The 26,383-nt window shown below is 45.2% G+C and overlaps 2 protein-coding genes across 2 annotated transcripts in view; one reads left to right on the top strand and one right to left on the bottom strand.

The window, feature by feature from the left end:
* The first annotated feature begins 9,544 nt into the window (after positions 1 to 9,544).
* On the top strand, positions 9,545 to 10,936 carry LOC124672770 (zinc finger protein ZAT9-like). Its single transcript, XM_047208947.1, has one exon. It carries the CDS (start codon positions 9,545 to 9,547, stop codon positions 10,934 to 10,936), a length of 1,392 nt encoding a protein of 463 aa, XP_047064903.1.
* A 4,113-nt stretch (positions 10,937 to 15,049) lies between these two features.
* LOC124672769 overlaps positions 15,050 to 26,383 on the bottom strand; it is a 23,255-nt gene continuing 11,921 nt past the window's right edge. The window contains exons 2-5 of the mRNA XM_047208946.1: positions 17,130 to 17,759; positions 16,965 to 17,034; positions 15,726 to 15,833; positions 15,050 to 15,351 (exon numbers count right to left, since the gene is read on the bottom strand). Coding sequence (XP_047064902.1) covers positions 15,050 to 15,351; positions 15,726 to 15,833; positions 16,965 to 17,034; positions 17,130 to 17,759 — 1,110 coding nt within the window. The remainder of the gene's footprint in view (positions 15,352 to 15,725; positions 15,834 to 16,964; positions 17,035 to 17,129; positions 17,760 to 26,383) is intronic.

Genomic DNA, 26,383 nt, shown 5'->3' with positions numbered 1-26,383 from the left:
TTGAAGTTTATTACTACTTATGAACAATTATGAAAAATCCTAGTAACTCAAATATTATGGTTTGGTAGCTTTTGATATAGAAAAAGGTCACAAAATACATAATCAAGTGAGAGAAATCTTGAACTAGACAACTACTCTATAAATTTCCAGGTAAGTCACTGGTTGGTAACATTTGAGTTCCAAAATATGTCACTGAAACATGCAAGCGAGACCAATTGTGAAGCTAATACTTGCTTGTGAATATTCAGTAACTCCTTTCTTACTTGTTGATAACCTCTGAGGCTCTGAGCTGATTTTTTTTGTCAAAACATCCTCAATGAGATCTACTTCTGAAGTAGATGACTACTTGTGAGTAGTTTGGCAACTCATATAACTTTGTCTCATAACTTTTTGCGGAAAAATAAAACATTAATCAGAACATAACCATGTTGTATCTAGTTGTGACTTCTAAAGCCAAAACGGATGGTAACTAAGGTGTACCATTAGAGAGCTAAACATATTTAAATCTCAAGCTAAGGGTGATCTTTCTTGACATCAACATTTTTCATTGTTTGCATGTATGCCACCAAATGCACTAATTTTGCTAGCTTAGAGGGAGTGCGTGCGTAACAAGAAATATAGCAAAATGTTCAATACCAATCCTAAGTACATCACATTTAGCAAATAGAAAATCCTTGGGTGGTATAAGATTGAAATCAGAGTACGACACTAAATATGAAAGAGAAGGCTTTAAAAGCGACATCTTTGAGAGGATGTATCTTATGCCTCGTAACGCCTAGGAATGTTTTGTTTCGGAATCCAATTCTCTATAAATTATATATACACATTTTTTCAGATCAGACATGCATTAAGGTCCTGTTTGATTCAAAGTATCTTCATAACAAATATTGATGGTTGAAATCATTAGGATTTTCCATCATAGGTAGTTTTATTCATAATAGATCACCAAAGAAGAGCTTAGGTTGTCCAACAAAATCAAGATTATGTACCGATGCTATTGCTACAAATGCGATGGTTAATTACTTATATGGTTGATATCCTCTTTTATGTTCCTCTTTGATTGCAAAGATTTTCATACGAATTTTAGAGGATTAGTATCCTTAGGATTTATATGCAATGTGCCTTGTTTGATTTTAGAATTGAATCAAATGGTTTTATTCTAAGAATTCATAGAAAAAAAAATCAAAACCACTAAAACCACTTGGAAATGTTATTTTGTTCTTCCCCTAGTCAATCAAGGAAACCTTTATACAAGCAAAATGGTGTTAGTTTCGAGCGAGCAAAGAATCATGTGAACTAATGATATCCTTTAGCTTTTCCCACCAATTATTTGTTTCCATCTAAGACGTATCACATACAAGTGTCTCCCGTTGATAGGAAGACTTCCAAATCTCACGATTTCCACATGTCAAGTGTGGGATGGTAAAATTTAATATCTAGAAAAGGAAGTTGGGACATGCATGAGATTTTTTTTGATAAAACAAATTGTATTGACTCGTTCATCATCATGTTAAGGTGATACAACTTCAATGAGTTCATATACCCGGTATCTTTAATTAATATATCAGTCTAATGAGAATCCGGGTGGACGACTGTCCTTCCTCAGTTGCTTTTCAAAGCATGGTGAAGTACCTAAGTTAAAATACACTCGGAGACGCCGCAGCCATGGCATCGGTACCAAAATCATTTCGCGCAATTTTTTCAGAGCAGCAACGTGAGTCATGGCTCCCACCACAGATGGAGGTTTAGTGCACACAAGAATACCTGAAGACCAATGGGTTTGTGCGCTGGACGACTAAGATGAGTGTAGGAAGAAGATGCGTCACTCGCCGTCATCGTCCATGTACAAGAGGGAGAGGAATGCGATGGGATGAGAGAGGGGAGGATGAAAGGCCAGTGGCGAGAGAAGGAAAGCAACAAACATGCCTCATGTACACACCATCGGCTCGATTAACCAGAGAACATCTAGCTCGGCCTGCAGAGTAGCATCCCTGTAGCGGTCAGCTGCCCATTTTGACGTAAATTTATGGTGTGAATCGGCATCAGTGACGGTTCAGCAAGATCGAAAGATCTGGATCGTACATACACGGGATCCGACCTACAGACGCCTAAGTGCTATGATGACTCCTAACAAGGTGAGTTTTACTAATACGTAATTAGAAACCAAGTAGCCTAAAGTAAAGAAAAAGTAACATACGTGCATGTTCGGAGTTTTCTAAATGCTTTCTTCACTTTGAAAAATGGGTGATATAAACCATTATGGCCAGCCTCGCAAAGTAAAATATTACCACATATGAATCTATATAGAGAAAATTACAATAATTCTGCTGTAGATGAATGTGCTATTATAATCTAGGTCTTGAGTACTTGACATAACTGAATCATGAATGTTGGATCAAGAAGTATCATGCGACCACACATTGTTCAATATATATTCCAAATAAACCCACATGTACCTCTTCTACTTTTGAGAACAAAAGAATAGTCTCCCAATAGACAATTGGAATTTGAACTTAAGCATCAGAGGGTAATGTAGAACTAATTCCTTCTCCAAATGACATGACTAAATTCTTATCTTGGACTTCTATGGGCACATAGCTTCTTCATATGCACTCAAAACATCCAATGTGGCTTCGAGTGAACATACATCCTTCTCATATCTTGATCGAAAGAGGACATATTGGATCAGCTTTAGCAAGATACGATAGATGAAGCTTCATTTGCCAAAAAAAAATGCATACACAAGAATCATATCCGATAGTTCAATCGATACAAACAAACCTGCACAGGCGATACATTGAATTATCCGTGCTATTAAAGTTGTACAAGACCGATACATTGTAATTTAAAGTAATACACGTATCATCACGACCACCAACCCTTATTTATGTAATAGCAAATGAACATGTCGAAGGCTTATTTATGTACGCCAACACAACTTATGTCATTCTATCTCCAAGGAGTGGCCCTATACGGTAACGACAAAACTTAATTGTTGGTGCTATACTATCACACATTAAAGCCCTTTACAACAAATATGAATGGCTAGGATATGTAGCCATCATCTCTATATTGCTTATTATTCAACAAAAAGTCTTTGCGACTATTATTCATAGTGCAATACCATAAAGTCACTTGTATTTTTGTGGCCTTTTAAAGTCTTATACAACCAATACAAGGTGTTAATAACACATTGACAAGGGATACATCATACATATGATGTTTGGAGATAACAAACTACATCACAATTAAACCCGATACGTTTGATATTGTCTCGCTTGAATATAAAAGGATCTAATCTTTTTCAGTTGATTTACAAATAGTTAGTATTTCTTTGTCGACTACCATAGTTGTTTTATAAATGTTCTTACATATCTACACTACTTAAAAAGGAGGAAGGTGTTCCCTATTCTGCCACTACAACAATCCTTTCGTCGTCGCTCTGTCCCACCAGCGGACGCACATATGGGCCAAGCCCAGCAAGGAAACGGTAGACATCAACTCAGGGTAGCTACTAGCCAGGGTTTCTCTTCCCCGCTACCGAACCGCCGCAGGTTAATCTCGCGTGGCGTCGACGACCCCTTATCCTCTCTCTCCCCTCCCCACGCGTACCGCTCCGCCTCGCCGACGACGGCGCCGAGCGCCCCTACTCCAACGCCGCCCCTCTGACCTGCTGCATAGCGGCCTCCTACCCACCCTGCCACCCTGCCACCTCCCGCAGTCCGTGCCATTCTCTCGCACAGACTCCGCGTCCACGAGCTCCGGCCGCCGCTACGTGGAGCGCTCATGGCGGCCGACATCCCGCTCGGCCCTACTACCAGGCGCGCCATCTGGCCCAGATCGATCCAGAGGAGGCGGAGCGGGTGATGGGATGGTCAGATCGATCCAGAGGAGGCGGAGCATACCGCTGGTGTCGAGGGAAACGCGTTGCCGGATTGATTTGGGGGTTGCTTGCATGCGTCCACAGCCCTGCCCTGCCGCCCAAACGCTCCTGCAGGTTACGTCTTCACAAGGTTTGCTACTTTCCTCTCATCTCCACATGGCACGAAATTCCTAATATTCTATTTTCCCCTTGCTAAATATGTGCAGTCATATGCCTTTTTCAAATTGTAAATAGGTGGCTGTCTTGCAGTGTAATTGATGTACGACTAGCTAAATATTTGGTTGTAGATTTATCCATTGACAAAGCAAATGATTACAAAAACTACCGGTGGGAGTACTAGCGCAAATTTAGCTTTTAAGCTCATAGTTCCTTTTGTGAGTCACTCTAACTTACTCGGAGATATAGTATGTGTGACAAGAACCTGAAGGTGGGTGAAACCAATCAATTAGATCCTCTTCGGTGCCAGACACGGGTACTTGGACATGAAGAGCAGGAACACTTGTGGCACTGTTGTCATGATTTAAAACATGTATTTTGATTGAAATTATGCCCAATGATGATTGTATATGTAGTCCTGTTGTTGCAGCTTTAGAGGTACCAAGACATCAATAATTTAGATGAGATGACAAGCTTGAAATAAGGTGAGAATTGAAGCAATAATATATTCCTTCCCTGTTATTTATTTTCCTTACTACCACATGTGTCAATTTATACATGTATAGTTGTTTATCTTTTAGTGAAATTGATATGTTTATGTTGCTTCTGGTAAGTCTCACCACTCACCAGTTTGCTCGATGAAGTTTGCACGTATGTTAAATTGCTAACCAGTTGTATAAAGTAGAACATGTATACCCAGTGGAAAGCACGGGCCTTTTTCATGTTACTAAAAAAGATCCACTGTGTTCTAACTTCTAGATCCAGTATGGAAGCGATTTCACGACAGATCTATGTATTTTATTTTGGCTTCCAATACTATTAAGTATTCCTTCTGAAATAATTTACAGTGAGTTTGGTAATATATTTTAGCAGCTTGCTGAGATATGACATTAGGCAAATCTTCATTAGACAATAGGTTATCTTGCAGGTAAGTATACAGTAATTTTCGGATTCCTCATTTGAAGTTGGTGATTCAGAGCAGCGAGGTGATTAGCCTACTACACTCAGCAAGCGAGGTGATTGTTGGAGTATTAGGCATATATAAGTGGCTTGACTCCATTTTTATTTTCAGCGGATTAATGCCTTCATGGTTACTTCAGTTTGTGGTTCAACCCTTCGAGGTATATCTCATGGTTACTACAAAATCTTATTTATAGAAACCAAGCTTGCATATTCTTGTGTACTTGTATTATTTTTTATGTGTATCAGTATCATGTGTAGTATGTATGGTGATATGAATCTAAACTCTGGAGAGAATCTTTGAGCTCGAGCGCCACACTCTCAATAAGTGCCAATGCAATTCTTCTGTATTGGCAACGTAGCTTGTAGGAGAGAGAGGTAAATACACCGGCACCTGAGATGGAAAGATAGGAAGCCAAACAAGCAGCATATAATGTTTTAATTTATGCCCGGTAAATGCCATTGATATTAGCATTATTACTGCAGTTCGTCATTTTGCGGACTGAGGCGGCTAATATAACAGCACATATCCTGACATTTCCTACTGCACAGATTGCAGTGGCTAATATAACAGCACAAGTAATGCCCCCTTCATCAATATGACAATATAAGTACCAAGAATATAACATATCAGATTTCTGTAGTATTAAAATTGTACCACATATTTGCATATACATTTGAGTGAAAACAAATACTCACAAATCTCTAATCGTGTCGTTAAAAAGACTTTATTTGGAGCAAAACAAGAAGACATTGTGCTTTAAGTTCAGAAGGATTGGAGCAAGGATCTTTATATTGTGTGTTTTTTTGTAGGTAACAATGATTGGCATTGAGGCCTGGATCTAGGTGCGCCTCCTCTCCCTCTTTGTTACACAAAGCTTTGCATACAATGCCTCCTGTAGAGTGAGCTAGCACGGCATGGACCAGGTGCGATGCAAGTTCCTTTCCAGAAACATAGTTTTCTTTAGCTTCATGATAACGCCTTCGAGCAACTGCTGAAAGTGAAACACGACTTGAGTTGGTGCATTTAGCTTCATGATAACGCTAGAGGTTGGATAAACTATCTGATGTAGCATAATATCAAATAGAATCTCTATTATGCCAATACGACATTTTGTGATGTTGACCTCTAGGATCTGATACCAAGTTTCATATTAAAACTTGTGCATATTCAGGATCATTTGTTTTTGCTCTTTTAAATAATGCAATGAGCAAGGCACAATATCATAGTCACTTTAACTGCTTCCATGCAACTTTTTCACAAGATCTGGGAAAAGATGCAAGTTAACGATTTGTTGTCACCATTCACTACTGAATTCTTGATTTGTTTTGTGCAAATTTCAGAGAATAATTTGGTATCCATGTATCTAGGTCTAAATTTAAGTAGATATGGTAACAAATGGTCATTTTTCCTACAATCTAACCTGCACATCTATTTTGTTTAGGGTTTGTTTGTCTCCTCGAATTCACGATTGCTGATTGTGTGGCGCCGGCATGACTAAAGCGCCGCTCCCCTTGTCCTACCATCCAATTATTGCGCACTAATATGAGGGTCGCTAAGTTGATTGCCCAGCGGCATGGCCATAGAGGTTGTTCCCATTGACCTGCGATGTCGCCTACTCGTGGTACAACATGGAAAAGAGAATATTTGGAGAGAATGTGCACCTCTACTTCATTAAGCTAAACGGCAACACCGATGCTGCTAGCATCGTGGCTGCATTATTTTCGTTGATGAACTAAAATGTGCGCTTTGATTGCATAGAATATATGATCCCTTCTTCAGTAAATTTGGTGGCACATGCCTCTCTCTGAAAAAAGGTCCATAGAGGCAACAAGTGAAAAGCAGGTAATTAAAGTAGTTACTCTCACAAATTTTACCTTAGGAATTTATCTTTCTTTACTCCACTTTTGTATACATGTTGTGCTGGAAAATGAGTGGGATAGGTGGTTATAAGAAGTCAAACAAATATATGTGAGATTTTGTGTCTAAGTTTGAGTGCGTAGCCTTCAACATGTTCATCTTTTCTCACTTGAGTGGTACATGTGGAGTAGGATTTTTGGCAAAGGAAAGAGCTATACTTATGAGATGCTTCCCGCAATACACTGTTGTGCTTCTTAAACCCTGAATTAAGTAGGTGTTGTACCATAAGGTCTTAAGATTTCATGGGTTCGCCCTACTAGCTAGCAATGAAACTATTGTAGAAATCTGTGTCAAGTTGGGCTTCTCGACGAACAAAATATTACTGTTCAGAAGGCTTTTACTCAGGGCTCAATTCTCTAACTTTTAGAAGAACTTTGGCAGGAGAAATACATTCTAAATGAAGACCCTTATTAGAGTGTTGTAGAAATATTTCTTTGAATTCTGAAGAGGACAAGCCAATTTGGTTAAGCAACTCCTAAAATAGTGGGTCTATCACATATAAACTTACGTGCAAAACGAAGATCCCATTGCGAGTGAAAACCTTCTTGGAGCTGATCTAAGATGTTCTATTAGAAGCCAGCTATTTATGGAATACCGTCAGTTTCGACAATGCTCAACAATGTTTGGTGGATTGGTTAAAAAATTTCAGTAGGAAAAAAGAGAAACTGGTGACTGTGGGGATAGCTGCTATGTTTCGGGGTATTTGGAAAGTAACAAACATGGTCTGCTTTGTAAATAAATGGCCATCTGAGCCTATAGAACTGATGAATAGGATTTTTTTTTTTGGATTAAATGGTGGGCAAATCTGCAGGTAGCGAAGCTGAAGTTACAACTGGGCGCAAAGGTTTTGGAGCAAGTCACCATGTGAAATCTTTAGAGCAAGTCGAAGCTAGCACGCATGGAGACCAAGGCTGGGGGAATAGGTCCAGAAGGAGGGTGAAGAATTTGGAGTTGTGTAAAAAGAGCCCAAATAAAGGATATGTGGTTCATGGGTACTCTGAGAAGAAAGAAGATGTTGGGTTGTAGAGATTTACTTCTGATAGTTTGCTTGGCTGTGGCATGTAAGTGTCCTGTTTGGTTCTCTCTTTTAGGTTTACCCTTTTATTTTTGAACTGTAGTAACTTAGTTTTGTTTTTTGATTACGTTGATGGTGGTAGCTGTGTTGTGGTGAAGAACTATGTATAATGTTTGGTTTTTTTTAATGGAAATCGGGGGGTGATCTCTTGGTTTGTTCAAGAAACTTGCTCCACTGCCTTTGCCTCCTAATGTAAAACCAAGAAAATGTTGTGCAATAAATGCAGAAAATCTATTCTATTTCTCTTATGGGAAATACATTATATTGTAGATTGGCAGATGTGTCTATGTAGGATCTAGGTCTATGGTTAACTTTGAAGCCATTAAAGTCCAGGAATTAGAAAGTGAGAGCGGTAGGGGACCTACAGTCAACTTGCTTATGGTTGCACGCCTGGACTATTGGTTTTTGCTTGCCTGACAACCTGTGTTAGTTGATATGATAAGGGCAAAGAACGTATCTTTGAATGAGGGAGGATAAGCAAAAAAATTATAGTCAAATTCTTTCGACAAAATGCAGCTCAAACTTTCTCGTGCTCTTGTGGCAATGCATGTTCTCTCTGTTGGCTCGATGTGTCAATCTTTAAATATTTATATGCATTATATCCTATTTGCCACCAGCAATATTTTTTATGAACCGTGGCAATGAAGAGGTTATTGAGTTGACAGTTATAACACATCGAACATAGGTGTGGAACTTACCGCGGAAGAGTAACTAGAAGATCTAGAACTTGGAACCACGCATATGCACACCAACAATATCTTATTATTTTGGTATTAATACATTATGATATCCCTAATTCGTTTTGAATTTTCATAGTAAATCATGAATTATATATATGCATTGCGAAATAAAATTTAAGGACCCGTGGCAACGCACGGGCATTTGTACTAGTCTCTTTATATACTAAAATTCATTGGTATGATATTGTAGCTACAACAGTACCGTCGATGCCAACTTTCCAATCTATCTCGAAGATGCATATATCGAGACAAAGCATAACTTGTTCATAGTATGAGGCCAAAATGTCAATGCCATCATACATATACAGCCACCCATTCCTACGCATGACAAATATTTGACCGTCGCCTCGTAGCTAGACTGGACACGTCACCCAAATCCACGTGGCAGCCTCCACGTCGGCCCGAGGCCCTTTCTCTCCCCAAAGGAACGCATGAGCATGACTCTGTCTCTGTAGGGGAAGTGTGAGTTTGTTTGTTTTTTAAAGTTGCGTTCCATGCATGGATTTCTCCTCCCCCTCAACCGCACCCATCGCTCCAACAAAACCTCCGATCGATCACGACCTCCGCTAGCTTCGCCTTCCGCTTAGCTTAACCACACCACCCTACCTTTCCTCCCCTCTACTCCTTCAGCTCTCTCCTCAAGCTGCTTGCTCCCTCCCAGATCCCCAATGCTCGCGCCCGCCGCCTCAGATCCTCCTCCCGGCGGCCCCTCCATCGCCGCCAGCACGCCGGCTTCTTGATCGACCGATCCGATCCAATCCCTCACAGCAAGCTACTGCTTTCTTGGTGGGTCGATCGATCGGTCGGTCATGGATGCCGTGGATGAGCTTGCCGCGGGGACGGGGATGCTGCAGCACAGGTGCAAGGTGTGCGGGAAGGGGTTCGCCGCCGGCCGCTCGCTCGGCGGGCACATGCGCTCCCACATCTCGCTCGGCGAGGTGGTGCCGATGGCGGACGTCGACGACGACGACCTCACGCGTGCCTCCGCCAACGGCGGGCGCAGCAGCGGCGGCAATGGCGCCGTCGGCTACGGGCTGAGGGAGAACCCCAAGAAGACGCGCCGGCTCTCCGACTTCGCCGACGAGGAGGAGGATCAGGGCGGCGACGGAGGCGAGCATGACAAGGCGTGCCGGGACTGCGGGAAGCTCTTCTCCTCGTGGCGATCGCTGTTCGGCCACATGAGGAGCCATGCGCCCGGCGCCGCCGCCGCCGACGAGGCTGAGGACGTGGACCTTGGCGATGAGTTCTACGCCGCAGAGGCGGAGGCGGAAGCAGAAGCAGAGGATGTTGAGGAGGCGCCGATGGAACCGCTGGCGGTGGCCGTGATGGCCGCGCCGCCCAGGCGGAGGCGCAGGTCGATGCGCGTGGCGGCGCCGGCCCCCGCGCCGCCGCCGCCGCCGGCGCTGAGCAGCTTCGAGAAGGAGCAGGAGGACGTCGCGCTCTGCCTCCTGATGCTCTCGCGCGACACCACCGGCGGCATGTGGAGCTCGCCGGAACACGAGGAGCCTTTCCTGGAGAAGGAGTGGCGCAAGAAGACGACCCCGAAGCAGCTGCACCTCCCGAGAAACGGCTACGGTTACAACTCAGACGACGATTCACCTCTGTTCCACTACGGCGAAAGCAAGGTCAAGAAGATCAAGAAGCGGAGGACTAGCCATTACGCTCTCAATTCCGACTCGGGGAAGCAACTGCGCAAGGTCACCGCGCCGCCGCCACCGAAGCGCACCCGCTACGAGTGCCCCGGCTGCGGCAGGGTGTTCAGTTCCTACCAGGCGCTCGGCGGCCACCGCGCGAGCCACAAGCGGATCAACACCAGCTGCAGCGCCCCCAAGGCCGGCCCCGGCGTCATCGCCGCGCTCCCCGCGCCGGAGCCGAGCGTGGATACCTACACCTCGTTCAGCACGCTGTCCCCGTCGGCCTCGCCGGACTCTGTGGCCACCGGCATTGGTGCCGCCAAGAATAATCAAGCAGCTGCGACAGCGGTGCTGGAGAAGTTCGAGTGCCCGGTATGCTTCAGGGTGTTCGGTTCGGGGCAGGCGCTGGGCGGGCACAAGCGGTCGCACATGACGGCCGACGGCGCGTACTCCGAGGACGGCGAGGTCTTCTACGGCGGCGACGCGGACCAGGAGCAAGGGTACCCCGTGGCGGCCGCGGGGTCGCTCGATCTCAACTTCCCGCCGGCTACATCGGACGAGGCTTGAAGCAGCTTGGTAGCTGGGCAGAGCGTGATCCGCAATTCGAGGCGAACGATCAGCGAGGGGAAGTGTACAGGTTCAATTCGTTTTCGTCATTCTTTCCAAGCTCCAAGCTCAAGGCAGTACGTCTTCGAAGACAATCGATCAAGAAGAAGTCATATCTCAGGTTCTTTAGGAAAAAAGAAACATTTTTTCGTTACATTCCTTTCTTATTTTATCTCTAGAGGGACAGAAGTAATAAGTCTATGATGATCCGATTCAGTTAGCGGATTCCAAGATTAACTCAAATGCCAGGATTGTTGCTTTTACCCGGTCATAGTCTATTTCCTTTTTTGAAACTTGGTCACATGTTATTTTTAGACCTTGCCTTGCTGTTAAGAGTTAGCTGCTGCTAATTGCTATCCATGTGGTGGTAACTGAATCCCCGTGAAAATCTGGGTCAATGCTAACCTTTGCCCTGCTCCTACTTTTGCTGCACTGATCTGACTGACGGACCGACTTGAGATCTGCCTTGTGGGAGGCTCCAGCAAGCAAGGGACCAACCGACTGCTTGCTTGATCAGTTGCTGCATGCTTGGTAGTACAGCAGCACGCTGCCATGCCACTGGTTGGTGGCTCCTGTGAGTGACTGACAAATGAGCCAGGAGAAGCTAGGAAGCAAAGGTTTCCCCAACAAGAGCATTGCAAATGGACCCCAACCCTCATAGACAACTCAACAATGCATTCAGGTTGAGTTGAGTAGACTGATGGAAGCTCATAAGCTGGAACATGCAGCTGAGGTGCATGATTGGTCAGTAGTACACTACTACAGTGGAACAACAAATCTTCATGAGCAAACAGGTACTAGTACCAAGGAGAAAGGATTTAGCAAGCATGCATAAGTGTGGTATCAATGCAGGGGGTGCTGCTCACTTGTCCACCAGGAATCAACACAGGACAAGCCTTCCTTCTCACTCACCATTCCAGTGTCCTTTTCTCTCCCCTTTTGTTGCTTTAGCAAGCCTGCAGCTGGATAGTTTATGGTTTTTGGTAGCTAAAGATAAGCAGTAGGAGTACTAATCATGCCATCTTCCCCACCCCTTCTCTCTCTCGCTAGACAGACAGCTCACGCGAACATTGTGTTGTTCATGTCCCTTTCTTGCCTGCCTTTGTTGAACTGGTTTACCTCGGGTGCCACACAGGACAGGCGCTTGTGGTTAGTCTCTTTGTGAGGAAGCTTAGCTCGATGATGTATCGCTCACCTACAAAGATGATCTGAACTGGCTGCCGCCTGCGCTGCAGGCCGTCTCGCGTCGGATGGTGCCTTCTTGATTCTTCTCTTGTCTGAGCCCTAGCTAGTTGGACATATTTCTTCGGGTCACATCTGTCGTACGTGTGGCCGACTGCAGTAGCATATTCCTTGCTTCAGTTCAAGAAACTTCCTTGCAAAAACAATGTTGGTGTAGGTTCTGTTCAGGTCATCAGGTGTGTTAAAATATGTTGTCTAGCTCTTTTCGACGGTTCGGACTTTTGATTAATTTGGCTAGCACATCCGTCTAATAGGATGCCCCTCACGTATACGTAAAATTTTAGCATTTTTAAGTGGATCGACACCTAGTAACTGTTGGTCGTGTGCATCTTCTGCTCCAGAGGCCGCTCTCTCTTTGCCTTACTGAGAAACATAGTGTTTGTTGGCTATCGAAGTGGACAAGGTCTGTTGGTTGCCAAAAGCAGGCCAAAACTCGTAATGCTTCATAGTTAAGAATGTTTAGATAGATGTGATTGCTCAAGACCATCTCCAGGCGCCTCCTTTTATCAATGCATATGCCAATCAGGAGGGACCACAATCTTGAGCTGCTCCATCCAACTTGGTGGAGCTCTCGATGCTGGTAAACTCACAAGTCATGCGAGGGTTGCTTGTTTCTTTATATATGGTGCTAAGATGGGATGATGCCCTGGATTGACCACAATTGTCTTATTGTCTAGCACAGCCAACCTGTTTGTGTATCTAAGAATAAGAAATCTGAAGGTTAAGTTGTGATGCGCTTTCAAGGTTGCTACAAATTTGTAATCATCAACAAGTTTTTTGTCCCTTCGAAGCTCGTTTCTCCATTCTCCTCCAGCATCTGCTCTAGTAATGAAAATAGGTACAACCCGGTACCAAGAAAAAATATAGCTATCAATTGCCATGCTACTGCTGGTGTGTAAGAGAGCTCTATTTTCCAATATTATTGGCAAAAGGGCATATGAAGGTGTACTTGTCAATGTATTTAGTTAAGAGGTGTAAAGTGATTAGCTACCAATTTTCTTGCCATTAGTTAAGTAATGCGAGACCAAGGAGTTCCTGATGTCAGTCATGAGCAAACTTCTTTAGCCTGCAAGCTTTCTAATTGGTACTAGAAGAATCTTTAGTTAGATATAGAGTTGCAGACACTATTCTTCCGGTAACTGCCAGCAACTTGCATGTGCCAGTCCCTTCTCAGCCTCTGTTTTTGTTTGGTTTGCATACAAAAAAGATGAAGACCCCGCTTAAGAAAGATAGTTCCATAATTTGCAGCTCCAAATTGACTCCAAGCCAAACAGCACAGTCCTTGACCAGCTATCAATGTACTTAGAATAATTCCACTGTTATAGAACTTCAGAACTAGCACTGCATTACATCCTTGGAATAGCAGGCGCCACAAGGCAAGGTCTAGAAAGGAATGAGCTGTGATAGATAGGCACTTGCATTGCATCTAGCCAAAGGATCAGGACATCAGGTCACACTCCAGCTTGTGATAAAGATATTTAGTATACGCATAGAGAAACAAAGATCATAGGGCAGCAACTTCCTTTCAGAGAACAATTAAGAAGATACTCCGGGAAAAAGGTCATGACCAATGAGAGGTCAGGTCACTCAGGTGCGCACCTAACATCTTCTAATTGTGGTTCCCACAGATGTGTGAAGCTTAACCTAACTAACCAAGCACTTCTCACCACTTCAGCAGAAGCCATTGCTTCGCTCTCTGTTGCATGCCTTGCAACCACTCGGGTATTTGCCAACCTTTCTTTAGCAGTCGGCATACACGGATCCAGATCTGACTGCCTGCCTGATGACTGCTTCAGTAACCGTAACCAATGCAATGTTGCTAAATTTAGCCAAGAGATGGTTCTGAAAGATAGGGGCTATAGATGGGTGATTCTTTGACCTGGCAAGCAGGCAACCACTAAGGCACTAACTTTAAAACAGCCATAAATTGTGGCTAAACAATTTGACTTTCTAGTGGGGTGTCTTTTTAAGCCTAACAGAGGCGTCGAAACGTGCTAATGGCTCCGCACATTATTTGAAGAGAAAGGAATATCAGAAGCAAAGGTCGATTCCACCATATGTGGTTACAAGAGTGAAATTGTTGGAAGATTGATTAGTTAGTGAGCAAGATCACACCAGCCAAGCTTGTGGGTTACACTTCAAAGACAAACTGAAGCTTTTACATGCCCTGAAAATGTAACAATCATAGAATTCTATACTTCCATCTCAGAAACGAACTTCGCTCTCATCAGCCATCAACTAATGCCATGTGCCACACTGCTTTATTTCAGTAAACCGTCATTGGGTTGTTACATAAATAAAAGGTTTTCACTTTTCAGGTATAGTTATGGAACATGAAGAAGCTTTCCAAAATCAAAAGTAACGAGATACTGAAGAATGATGCAAAACAGATGAATCAAATTAACGAAGTCAAAGGAGTTGACCATGGTAGCTAGGTAAGGATATATACCTATTAAAAGCCATGCTGCATTACTAGCTGGCGTCTACTTGGCTTTGACCTGAACACCAACATCACAATTTATTAACAACTTAGGCATCCTATAGGGGCTCTTTCTCCTTCTAGAGAAAGAGAGGACCCTCATGCCTAAGTTGTTAATAAAAGGATCTTGTTACATACTAGTAGCAAGGAAAAAAACAGAGAAGAGCTCACATGTGCACGAGGAACAAGGGTCAAAAGGACTCAGTATATGAGGCAATACTTAACTAACCCTATAGAAAAATTACAAAGCACGAATCATCAGTTCATACTTCATAATCACAAACTGTTTGTCCAAACATGATAGAAGTATTTAAGCTTCTCATATGCTCAAGCAGTTCACCTTCAGTATATACCTACGGAAGTTCATCATCACTGGCTTCCAGATTTGCGTGATCTATTTCATCACCTGTAGGCACAACGAAGCGGGTACCTAGCTGATGTGTTAGCTTCAGGGCATTACGGAAGTGTGGGCAGTCTGCCTTATTTCCAGGAACACCATTGCTACGAAACCATTTTGCCCAAGCTTTGCTGAGTTTTGATCTGGTCTCCATCTCCTTCTTGAATATCACGTCAATTCGAGTTTGTGTTAGCACCCGGCTAGGCACAAGATTTGCATCCATTCCTTGATCTATGTTCTTTGACTTTCCGGACGTTCCTGTAGAGAGAGAAGAATGAAAGACTCAAGGTTGAAGCACAAGTCACACAAGCCCACAGTATCCCCAAGTTCCTAATCCCAGTGAGTCTCAGATTTTGGTAAGAAAATTGGCACTAAAAACTGAACTTCTTTTGCTGTTGTTAAACTTTGACAATCAGGTAATAGCAACTAATTAACTAGCAGGATAGCAGGTGAAATCATTTTATAGATTAAGGATATTGCTAACAGCAACCCATTATTTAGTTACTAATCGACCTACCCAAGTCCGAAATCTCCAATGTGTAACAGGTTATAGCCTAACAGCCTCATGAATCAAGATATATGTATCTTACTTCCTTCGTGTAAGGTTCTACTCGAGGCAGTTGCATCATTACCTTCGACAGTTCCTACTGACCATGAAGCAGCAGCCATGCAGGTGTTCTCCTTTGCCACAGGTGCAGAGATGCCACCAGTCCTCCTCTCGCATACCGCCAAGTCACTCACTGCCACAGAGAAGTGGTGTCACATTGGGAAATGAAAAAGGAAAAAAAGGGGGGGGGGGGGGGCAAGAAGGGAAACCAGGAGACTGAGGACAAGCCAACAAGATGAACTCAGGCCTAAGACTCTTAGTGTTAGTATAAGTAGGTGACACATGATACATGCTTGCGTTTCTCTAAAATGATACATGGTTGCCAGAGTGATACTGTGGGACCATTAAGCGACTAGTGAATCTCTCTAAAAATTGAAGGGTGTGTTCTTCTCGCTAATTAAATGAACAGCACCAAACTAGCTCCAAATAACACGAATATCAAATAACAAATTTTGATTCCTTTTGTGTGGTTCTGAAGGCCAGTGGTAAGCGGTAACTGGCTGATTACCGCAAGTTTCCAGAACCCTGGTGAGTTAATTCACTCCGTGAATGAGTTTAGATAGGACAGCATGCATACTAATTGCCTCACTATATGGACTACCGTTCTGGCATAAAATTAGTCCATCACGATTTTAAGGGTTCACGCATCCATGTCAGCCTCGATGAACAATTGGAGGTTCCAAGGAGAGAACAACAGAAGGAGATTACATTTTTTACTATGCTTCTTAGGTGTCCCTTGCATGATCAGTTTTGCTTACAACCATTGCACACTATATGAACCTACTGCTTTTTAACATAATAGCGGCAAGAATTAACGACCGGAAGGGAAATTGAACATCTAAAAGTATACTGTTGCAAGAATACTGTTTCATCTCCCAGCCTCGCTTTTTTCCTGGCACATACTAACTTGTGAACCTCATCCTAATGCCACAAATGAACCTCTTCCTAGTTTCACAAGATAAAAAAAAAGGAGTGGAAATCGGTACTAGAAAGCAAAGTGAACTGAATAATTGAGCAACAGCTTTGCAAGTTTACAATGGTTCTATATCCAGTCATGGGATAAATTAGTTAAAAATATCTGCATTCTCTAACCATGGCAATAGTCCTGTATTCATTTGATAAAATCAAAGAGAATAAGTACAAGACAAGTAGAGTTAAGCAGTTGAACAAACACTTCAGTATCACACTATTCCAGCAAACATATACTGAACGTAATTTGATCTTTTTTGTTTGCCTCCAATCTAACGACAGAGAAGAGAACTACCTGCAGTATAGAAACTTCTGTAAGGATGATAGCTAGTAGTGGTGAAATTTTCTTTACCAAGATTCCTGAACTGCATTGACTCAAGTTGAATCATGCATACGCCAATGTCAGTCCTTACATAAATCACATGATCATCTTCATCATATCCCAATATCAAGTTGTCACCTCCCCCATAGGCCCCAGACCGAGTATCGTATTCAGTTTAACGGGCTTTTGCAGCACCCATCCTGCAATACCATCACAACTGACCTTCCTCTCCCACAGTTCGAATCTATAGTATGATAACATGGCGAGGCCGATACAGCCATCATCTGCTAGCAGGACCCGAAGGCTAAGATGACTATAGTACTCCAGATCAGGCGGCATCTCGATATTGGCTAGGCTCTGCCTGCCTAAATCATACTCCAGTATGCCAACCTCATCTCCATCAAACGTCCAGTAAATGGCATTTCCGACAAGGGTACTGGGACACCTCAGGTCGTACATGGGACGATTCGTTATTGAGATGATATCACTCCACATGCCGGTCTCGGATGAGTAGACAGACGCGTACGCTCGTTTATAGTCACCGCTGATGCCCATCAAGACCACCTGAAATGGGCTGGAGTGGCAATCGCCGTGCACGTGGCCTTCGTCGCGCGCAGCGCAAAGGACGGCGCCGTTATAGGCGCCAACCTCCTTTTCGTCAAACAATGGTGGGACGACCGCGCAATGGCGGTCTCGGGTCGCCGGATCCCACACAAAGATCTCGTACCGCGCATGGTCGTAGAAGAGGACGCGTCCATGGCGGCAGTCCACACAAATATAGATTTGAAGGAAAGGGGAGGATGACAGGGCACAGAGGCGACACGGGCGACCCCGGTACCGCCGCCACTACCGCCGCTACCACCACCTCCGCCGCCGTTCCTCTCCCCGATCCGCCATGGCTGCTCCCTCCACCGGAGCAGGTATGCAAAGCTGCTCTCATATCGATTATCGACGGGAAGATTGTTCGTGCCCCTGGTTTTCTACGCATCGCGGATGGTATGGTTTCGGTTCTCGATGCCAATTTGAAGCAAATTGGTCCGGATGTCAGATTGGAATCGGCTAATGGCGGTGCTACACTACAGGAATGCTCGTCTACGCCGACGGCCGGCTGCCCTCGGCGTAGCCATGCCTGGCCCTCGGCGTAGGCTACGCCGACGGCAGCCCTCGGCGTACCTCGTCGGCGTTCAGCTCCCTCGGCACACGCAGTCACACCGTCGGCGTACGTCTGGCCCTCGGCGTACGCTCCATACGCCGACGGCCACGTCCACCCCTCGGCGTCCGAGCCCTCGGCGCAGCCTCCCGTCGCGCCGTCGCCGTTAACGGAGGGCCGGAGATGCCGACGGCCTGGCCCTCGGCATAGGAAGCGTTCCTGCGTGACGGCGAGGCGACGTGGAGCGACGAGGTGCGGCCAGCTGTGCGTGATACGCCGAGGGCAATCCCCTCGGCATCTGCATGGGGCATGCAGAGCTACGTGGCGCGTCCCCTGGTGATGTGGCCTATGCCGACGGCAATGCCCTCGGCATAGGCTCGACCATATGGTCATGCCAGGGCCCTATGCCGACGGCATTGCCCTCGGCGTATGCCCTACCATTTGGTTTTTTCGATTTAAATTGGGTTCCAATTCATCTAAATTCAGTTCAGCAGGTCCAATACATCCAAATTCATCCAAATTCACCATAATTCACATAAATAGCATGAAATCCACATAGTAGCATACAAATACATCCAAATTCATCCAAATTCACCATAATTCACATAAATAGCATGAAATCCACATAGTAGCATACAAATACATCCAAATTCATCCAAATTCACCATAATTCACATAAATAGCATGAAATCCACATAGTAGCATACATGGTGCATCCAAATTCATCCAAATTCACCATAATTCACATAAATAGCATGAAATCCACATAGTAGCATACATGGTGCATGTAATAGCATACAAGAGGAGAGTGCCATGTCATCCAATACATAGTAGTAGGTAGCACATGATGGCAAGCAAGAAGCCCGGTGCCGACTAGCGAAGGAAGGACCCGGGCGGAGTGTGTCCGCCCTTATCGTTGGCGAAACGAGCAGCCCGGGGTTGCGCACCGGTAGAAGCTGCAGAAGAACCACCGGAGAAGGACCGGTGCTACGCCCGGGAGAAGTCGACGGAGAGGCACCGGGAGTAGTCCCAGGAGTAGTCGACGGAGAGGCACCAGCAGAACGCCCAGGAGACCGACCACCTTCATGAACCGGTGTGACTGTGGGGACCCCGGACTAGCTGTCCGAAATTCCCTGTTATGCATTCAACTCACGATCCCATGATCAGTGCACCGTGAGCACATAACCGAACTGAATATCCAGAATTACATCATCCATTACAGTACCGAATAAATAAGTCTTACAATAGCGGGATCACATGATCCAGTCATACATAAATGCCACAACGGGCAAGTTCAAACACATAGCAGCGGATACACGTCAACGTCGTCGGGCCCAAGTCATGCCTTAGACCTACAGGCGTCTGACTTGGAGATCGTCCTAGGTCGCATAGTCGTCCTGGTATCCTCCATCGTCTTCATAGTCCTCCTCATAGTCTGGCCAAGTTAATAGCCAGGGACAAAGCCGTGAGTATATTTGGAATTGTACTCGCAAACCATCAAAAGGGGTGCTAACAAAGCTATCTAAAAGAGACAAGAGAGGAAGAATAGTTTCTCTTGTGGATATAGCATGCATCCACAACAAGTGTCGACATAGCGTCCCGGCTTCTCAAGTGAAGGGAACACTATTGGTGTTCTATGGCATCTCTATATCTTTATTGAAGAAGATACTTCAAAAGACATCCTATGACATCTCTATATCTTTATTGAAGAAGAGTTGCATTTCTCCATCTCAATTGATGGATATGCGAGGAAAGGTTCTATGACATCTCTATATCTTTATTGAAGAAGAGTTGCATTTCTCCATCTCAATTGATGGATATGCGAGGAAAGGTTCTATGACATCTATATATCTTTATTGAAGAAGAGTTGCATTTCTCCATCTCAATTGATGGATATGCGAGGAAAGGTTCTATGACATCTCTATATCTTTATTGAAGAAGAGTTGCATTTCTCCATCTCAATTGATGGATATGCGAGGAAAGGTTCTATGACATCTCTATATCTTTATTGAAGAAGAGTTGCATTTCTCCATCTCAATTGATGGATATGCGAGGAAAGGTTCTATGACATCTCTATATCTTTATTGAAGAAGAGTTGCATTTCTCCATCTCAATTGATGGATATGCGAGGAAAGGTTCTATGACATCTCTATATCTTTATTGAAGAAGAGTTCCTCTACATGAAACACTAGGAGAAGTCCCCCATTTGGTCTTGGTTTTTCCACGACCATCTCCATATGGTCGATACACGCCCTTTTTCCGTACCTTTCCGGTACCACCAACACAACACATCTTTGTAAAGCATTTAATAAAACAAAACTCAAGCCCCGGTAAAGGTAGACCTTTGCAACCCGTCCATGACCGCGGACGCGGCTATTCGAATAGATTTAACTCTGCAGAGTGTGCGCACTTTCCCCACAAGAACTGATAAATCCGCCGGGATCATCCCCGGATCGTCATACGAAAGTATGCGAGACTCGAATAATCAGTCATAGTCTTTCGCCCATCTCCCTTGGCACAAGTCCTTCCCTGCGGGCTTACCCCTTCCCGGCACCCCGGCAGCATACCTCCTTTTTGAGCGTATCTCCGGCGCCACGACGGAAGACCCTCAGTAATCGTCCGGCTATCAGTTAAGACAATGTATTGCCTACTCCAGAGCGCAACCCGGCGTCGGAGGTCATCTTGACCCTCCCTAGAGAGTTGTGAAGGGTGCTTATGCCAACTTCAACAGACTACGGACTAAGCCCGTGCCCACTTTGGATAATGTGGTTGCGCGAATAAAAGTTGGGCTGGTGTACACATATACGCAGTGCCACTTTTTAGAAACCATCTGTTTTTCCCACAACACCTTGGTGTTCCACGAACAGCCATAAACCACTTTCCCAAATATCCTTATCAAGATCCTTTGTTTTTCTTAAACCATACACTTGGGCTAACACACCCAAGGTTTTCATAAACATTTACAACAAGGTAAACCTTGAGGGGTTCCCATCCTAAAATTTCATGAGTAGGAACAACTATAATAACATGGCCGAGATGTAGATCATCATCTCAAGAGGGTATAGGTAAGTGACATAAAAAGGGGGTCCTACTTGCTTAAGGTAAGCATGTAAGATGATAACAAAGGGGGTGCATCAAACTTTCATATTTGTGGTGCTACTATTCTACTTGAGTGGAGTAGTTGTAATACCCAACCATTTTTCAAGGGAGTACACGGCATACTTCTCTCAATTTGAGAATTACACCAAGCATCAAGACTTTGATACCTAATTACTCAACAAAGTAGGGGTGGGGTGCAAAACTATAATTAGGAATGGTATATGCCCGGGTTGAGCACTTATGAAGACCCAAGGAAATAGCATGGCCGTGACACCATGCATCTCTCCCATGTGTGAACCAAGATGAAAAACCACCACAAGGAACTATTCCTATTACAACCATACATAGACCACATAGAGAGATCATCACATAAAGAGACAAGATGCTTAGGGATATCAACAAATGACATCCAACACCACATCATTCAGAGTTCAAAGATGGCTTGCCTTGGTTGGCTTGTCCCTGGTCCTCCTCAAATCCTTCTCCAAGGTCCTCCCCTTCAACTTCTCCCTCGTTCGTATCTAGCGTCGCCAAAGTAAACGATACATACAATCAACATATATTCAAAAACCAAGAGTAACAAATAAAAGGGAAAGTATGCAGGGGAGTGATTTGGCAGAAAACAAACATGATTTGGCCATTTTGATAAACAATGCATCAAGGTTCAATTAAAAACATCAAACTCTAACCCTATCATTTCATGTGACACACATACAATCATCACCAGAGACTAATCTTTACTAACATAGGCTTCTGGTATTTTTCCCAGATGCACAGTAACAATACAAGATCAACACAATTGGAATCATTCAAAAATATTTATTTTTCAATTTTAGGAATTAGAAATACTAACCAGAATACAGTGATCATGTTTAATACTTTAAAAATCGTACAAAAATCCTAAAAATACAAGGCCAGTGGCATCTGAAAGGTAATTACATACTGGTTCTAATGCAGTTGGAATCATGTAAATCAGAGTTACCAAACAAATTTTATTAACGAAACAGTATACAGGCAGATTTGCATTTTAAATTTTTGTTTGACAAATTTTCAAATAAAAGAAACGGGCGGGAACGCCCTGGGCCGTGCGGTGCGGTGCAGATGGGCCGGCCCAGTGGGGCTCTCCGGTGGCTGGTGAAAAAAAGAAGAAAAAGAAAAGAGGCCGGGGGCCCGTGGCGGGTCCGGCAGGCCGACGTGGCCATGCACGCCGTCGTGGCCGTGCATGCGCCATGCACCCGCCCGATCTGGATCGGACGGTCCAGATCTGGCGCGTGCACGACGTCTGCGGCGCTCGCCGGCGCGGAGGAAGAAAGGGGCGGCGCGGCGGCTTACCAGCGGCTGGCGGTGGCGTGGTCCGATGCAGGTGAGTCGGTGGCGTAGGCGTGCGTGGCGTGCGGGTGCTGGCGGTGTCCAGGGGCTGCTGCTCCTCCTCGCTCGGCGTCGTCTGCGTCACGGACGGCGTCGGAGCGTCGTGGGCGGCGGCGTCCTGTGGCGTTCCTGAGGAGAAGAAGGGAGGGGCAGGGTCAGGAGGTGCAAGAGGCGACATGGGAGAAAGGGATCAAGGGCGGGGGCGGCGTTGGCGCCGTGGCGTCGACCCCTGCGCGTCACCCACGCGGTGACCGTGGTGAGCGCCTGGGCGCGTCGCAGCAGTGACGAGGGCGGCTGCCCAAACGGACAGGGAGTGGGAGAGGCAGCCTGACGGCGCAGTGGGTCGGGAGCTGAGGGGAGAGGGGAGCCTCTCGGTGGGGTTTTATAGGCGGTGGGAGGCGAGGCAGTGGCGTGGGCGGTGGCGATGGCCAACGGGCGAGCGGGTGGTGGCGTCACGCGTGGGCCCCGGGGTGACGTCGGGCGTGTGGCGTCAGCAAGGGAGGGAGCCGAGGCGCCGCGGCGGCGAGACGAGGCGTGATGGCGCGTCGAGCGAGGCTCCGCGCCATCATGTCGCTTGACTGGCGCGCGAGCTAGGGTTTTCTGGGCGTGAGAGAGAGGTGGGCTGGTGGTTTTTGGGCCAGAGAAGAGAGAAAGAGAGAAAGGGCCAGGGTTGGGCCAGGGCAGAGAGAGGGGAGTGGCGTCGGCCACGATCCAAGGCAGAGAAGAAAAAAAGAGAGGGAAGAGAGAAAGAAAAGAGAGGGGACAGTTCCCCCTCTTGTCTCTCGGCCAAAAACCAAAAGAGAAAAGAAAAGAGAGAAGAAAAAGGGCAGGGGAGAAAAAGAAGGGTCCATGTCATTGCATGTGCCATGGTGTGTCCCAAGTGCAATTTCACAAGATGAAGGAAAATATGGGAGGAGCATAAACAAAATGGGGTGGTGTTGGTGTAACCCTAGGTGAAACTATACCATTTTCCCAATAAGGGAGGGAGGTGTTTTCCCCTCATTAGGATGGTGAGGGTCAACAGCAAAAGCTAGGTTTTTTTAGTAAAGGGAAAAAGAAATGGTGGTGAAGGTCATAATTAATCACCAAATGGTTCAAACCCTACTGATCTTAAAATGGGGTTCTAATATTAACCAAGGTAACTCCCTAATTTTAATAAACCTAAAGAAATTTTCAAGACCAGAACACACATGAACTCAATCAAAAACTCAAGCAATCATAAAATGAAAAGTTTTTGTTGGCCCAAAATTTAAAACAGGAGGAAAAATGCAGGTTCTGAAAAATGGGGTGTTACAGACCTTCCCCCCTTAGAAGAATCTCGTCCCGAGATTCCACGGCTAGGTGTTCGAACAGATGGGGAAACTCTTGTCTCAGATAGTCCTCTCTTTCCCAGGTGGCTTCATCTTCAGAGTGATTACTCCATTGGACCTTGAAGAACTTAATCTTCCTTCGGCGAGTAACCCTCATGGCTTCTTCCAAGATACGAATGGGATTCTCTCGGTAGGTCAAGTCGTGGTTGAGGTCTATCACACGATAGTCGATATCCTTGAAGACTTCTGTTTTGTTAGGTGCTTGGAGACATTTCCGAAGTTGAGAGATATGGAAAACATCATGGAATTCTGACAATTCAGGGGGTAGCTCAAGTTGGTAGGACACTTCTCCTCTTCGTCCTAGCACCTTGAAAGGACCAATAAATCTGGGTGCAAGCTTGCCCTTGACATGAAAACGTTTCATTCCTTTGAGAGGGGTTACCCGAAGATAGGCGAAATCTCCGGTGCCGAAAGTTAATTCCCGCCGCTGTGCGTCGGCGTAACTCTTCTGGCGGGACTGTGCAGCTTTTAGACGGTCACGGATAAGCTGAACTTGTTCTTCCGCTTCTCGAAGTATATCTGGGCCGAACACTTGGCTTTCTCCGGTCTCGGTCCAGTTGAGAGGGGTTCGGCATTTCCTCCCATAGAGGGCTTCAAAGGGGGCCATCCGAAGACTGGCTTGATAGCTGTTATTATAAGAGAACTCGGCGAAAGGCAGGCAATCTTCCCATTTGGTTCCATAAGCGAGAACACATGCTCGGAGCATGTCTTCCAGAATCTGGTTCACCCTTTCGGTCTGTCCTCCGGTCTGAGGATGGTAGGCTGTGCTGAAAGATAGTTTGGTGCCCATGGCTTCGTGAAGCTGTCTCCAGAAATGAGAAGTGAATTGGGGTCCTCGATCGACACGATGACCTTGGGAACTCCATGAAGGCTGACTATCCTTGAGATATACAGATCGGCTAACGTTCTTCCACGATCGGTGGTTTTGACGAGCAGAAATGAGCTACTTTGGTGAGACGATCGACTATTACCCAGATGGAGTCATGTCCACGGCTAGACCTGGGAAGTCCGGTGATAAAGTCCATTCCCACTTCTTCCCATTTCCATACCGGTATCTTCAAAGGTTGCAGTAATCCGGCGGGGCGTTGGTGCTCAGCTTTAACTTTCTGGCAAACGTCACATCGAGCGATGAAGAAGGCAATATCCCGCTTCATCCCATGCCACCAAAAGGTGTCCTTCAAATCTTGATACATTTTAGATCCTCCGGGGTGAATAGAATAAGGAGTATTATGGGCTTCCTCCATTATCAGATTTTTCAATTCAGGAATGTTTGGTACGCAGAGACGTCCATTGTACCACAGTACTCCATTTGAATCTATTGAAAATCCTTCTACTTTTTCCTTGCCCATGCGACGTTTGATCCCTTCAATACTTTTATGTCCTACTTGGGCTTCCTTGATTTGGTCCCGTAGTGTTGGTTTGGCTTCCATGGCAGCAAGAAATCCATGGCTAACCAATTCTAATCCAAAATCTTCAAATTCTTGGTAAAGCAGGGGTTGCTCGACTTTCAATCGGTAGTTGAGGGAACAGGGTTCTCTGCTGAGGGCGTCGGCAACTACATTGGCTTTACCCGGGTGATAATGGATACTAAGATCATAGTCCTTGATGAGCTCAATCCATCTCCTTTGTCGCATGTTCAACTCCCTTTGGGTAAAAATATACTTGAGGCTTTTATGATCAGTGTATATATCACACCTGTTTCCTATAAGATAATGGCGCCATGTCTTGAGAGCGTGAACTACGGCGGCTAACTCCAGATCATGGGTGGGGTAATTGGCCTCGTGAGGTTTAAGCTGTCGGGAGAGGTAAGAGATCACCTTCCCTTCTTGCATGAGAACACTTCCAAGACCAAGTTTGGAAGCATCACAATAGATCACGAAGTCCTTAGTGACGTCGGGCATGGTTAGGATGGGAGCTGAAACAAGTCGTCTTTTAAGCTCTTGAAAGCTTTCTTCGCACTTTTCTGTCCATTCAAACTTCTTACCCTTTTTAAGCAGGAGGGTCATTGGCTTGGCGATACTCGAGAATCCTTCAACGAACTTGCGGTAATATCCCGCCAATCCGAGGAAAGATCTCACTTCTGTAACATTCTTAGGGGGTTGTCGGTCCACAATGGACTTGATCAAAGAGGGGTCAACAGAGAGTCCTTCGGCTGACAATACGTGGCCAAGAAATCCAACTTCTTTGAGCCAAAATTGGCATTTACTGAACTTAGCATACAGTCGATGTTGCCTAAGGGTGCCCAAAACGAGTCGTAGATGTTCTTCATGCTCTTCCTCAGTTTTGGAATAAACCAAGATGTCATCAATAAACACTACCACAAACTTGTCCAGGTATTCCATGAAAACCTTGTTCATGAGATTCATGAAGTAGGCGGGGGCATTAGTGAGTCCAAAAGACATTAC

This window comes from Lolium rigidum, chromosome 7 (genome assembly GCF_022539505.1).
Source record: "Lolium rigidum isolate FL_2022 chromosome 7, APGP_CSIRO_Lrig_0.1, whole genome shotgun sequence".
In the NCBI taxonomy this organism is placed as follows: domain Eukaryota; kingdom Viridiplantae; phylum Streptophyta; class Magnoliopsida; order Poales; family Poaceae; genus Lolium; species Lolium rigidum.
This window is presented reverse-complemented; position numbering and strand designations above follow the sequence as displayed.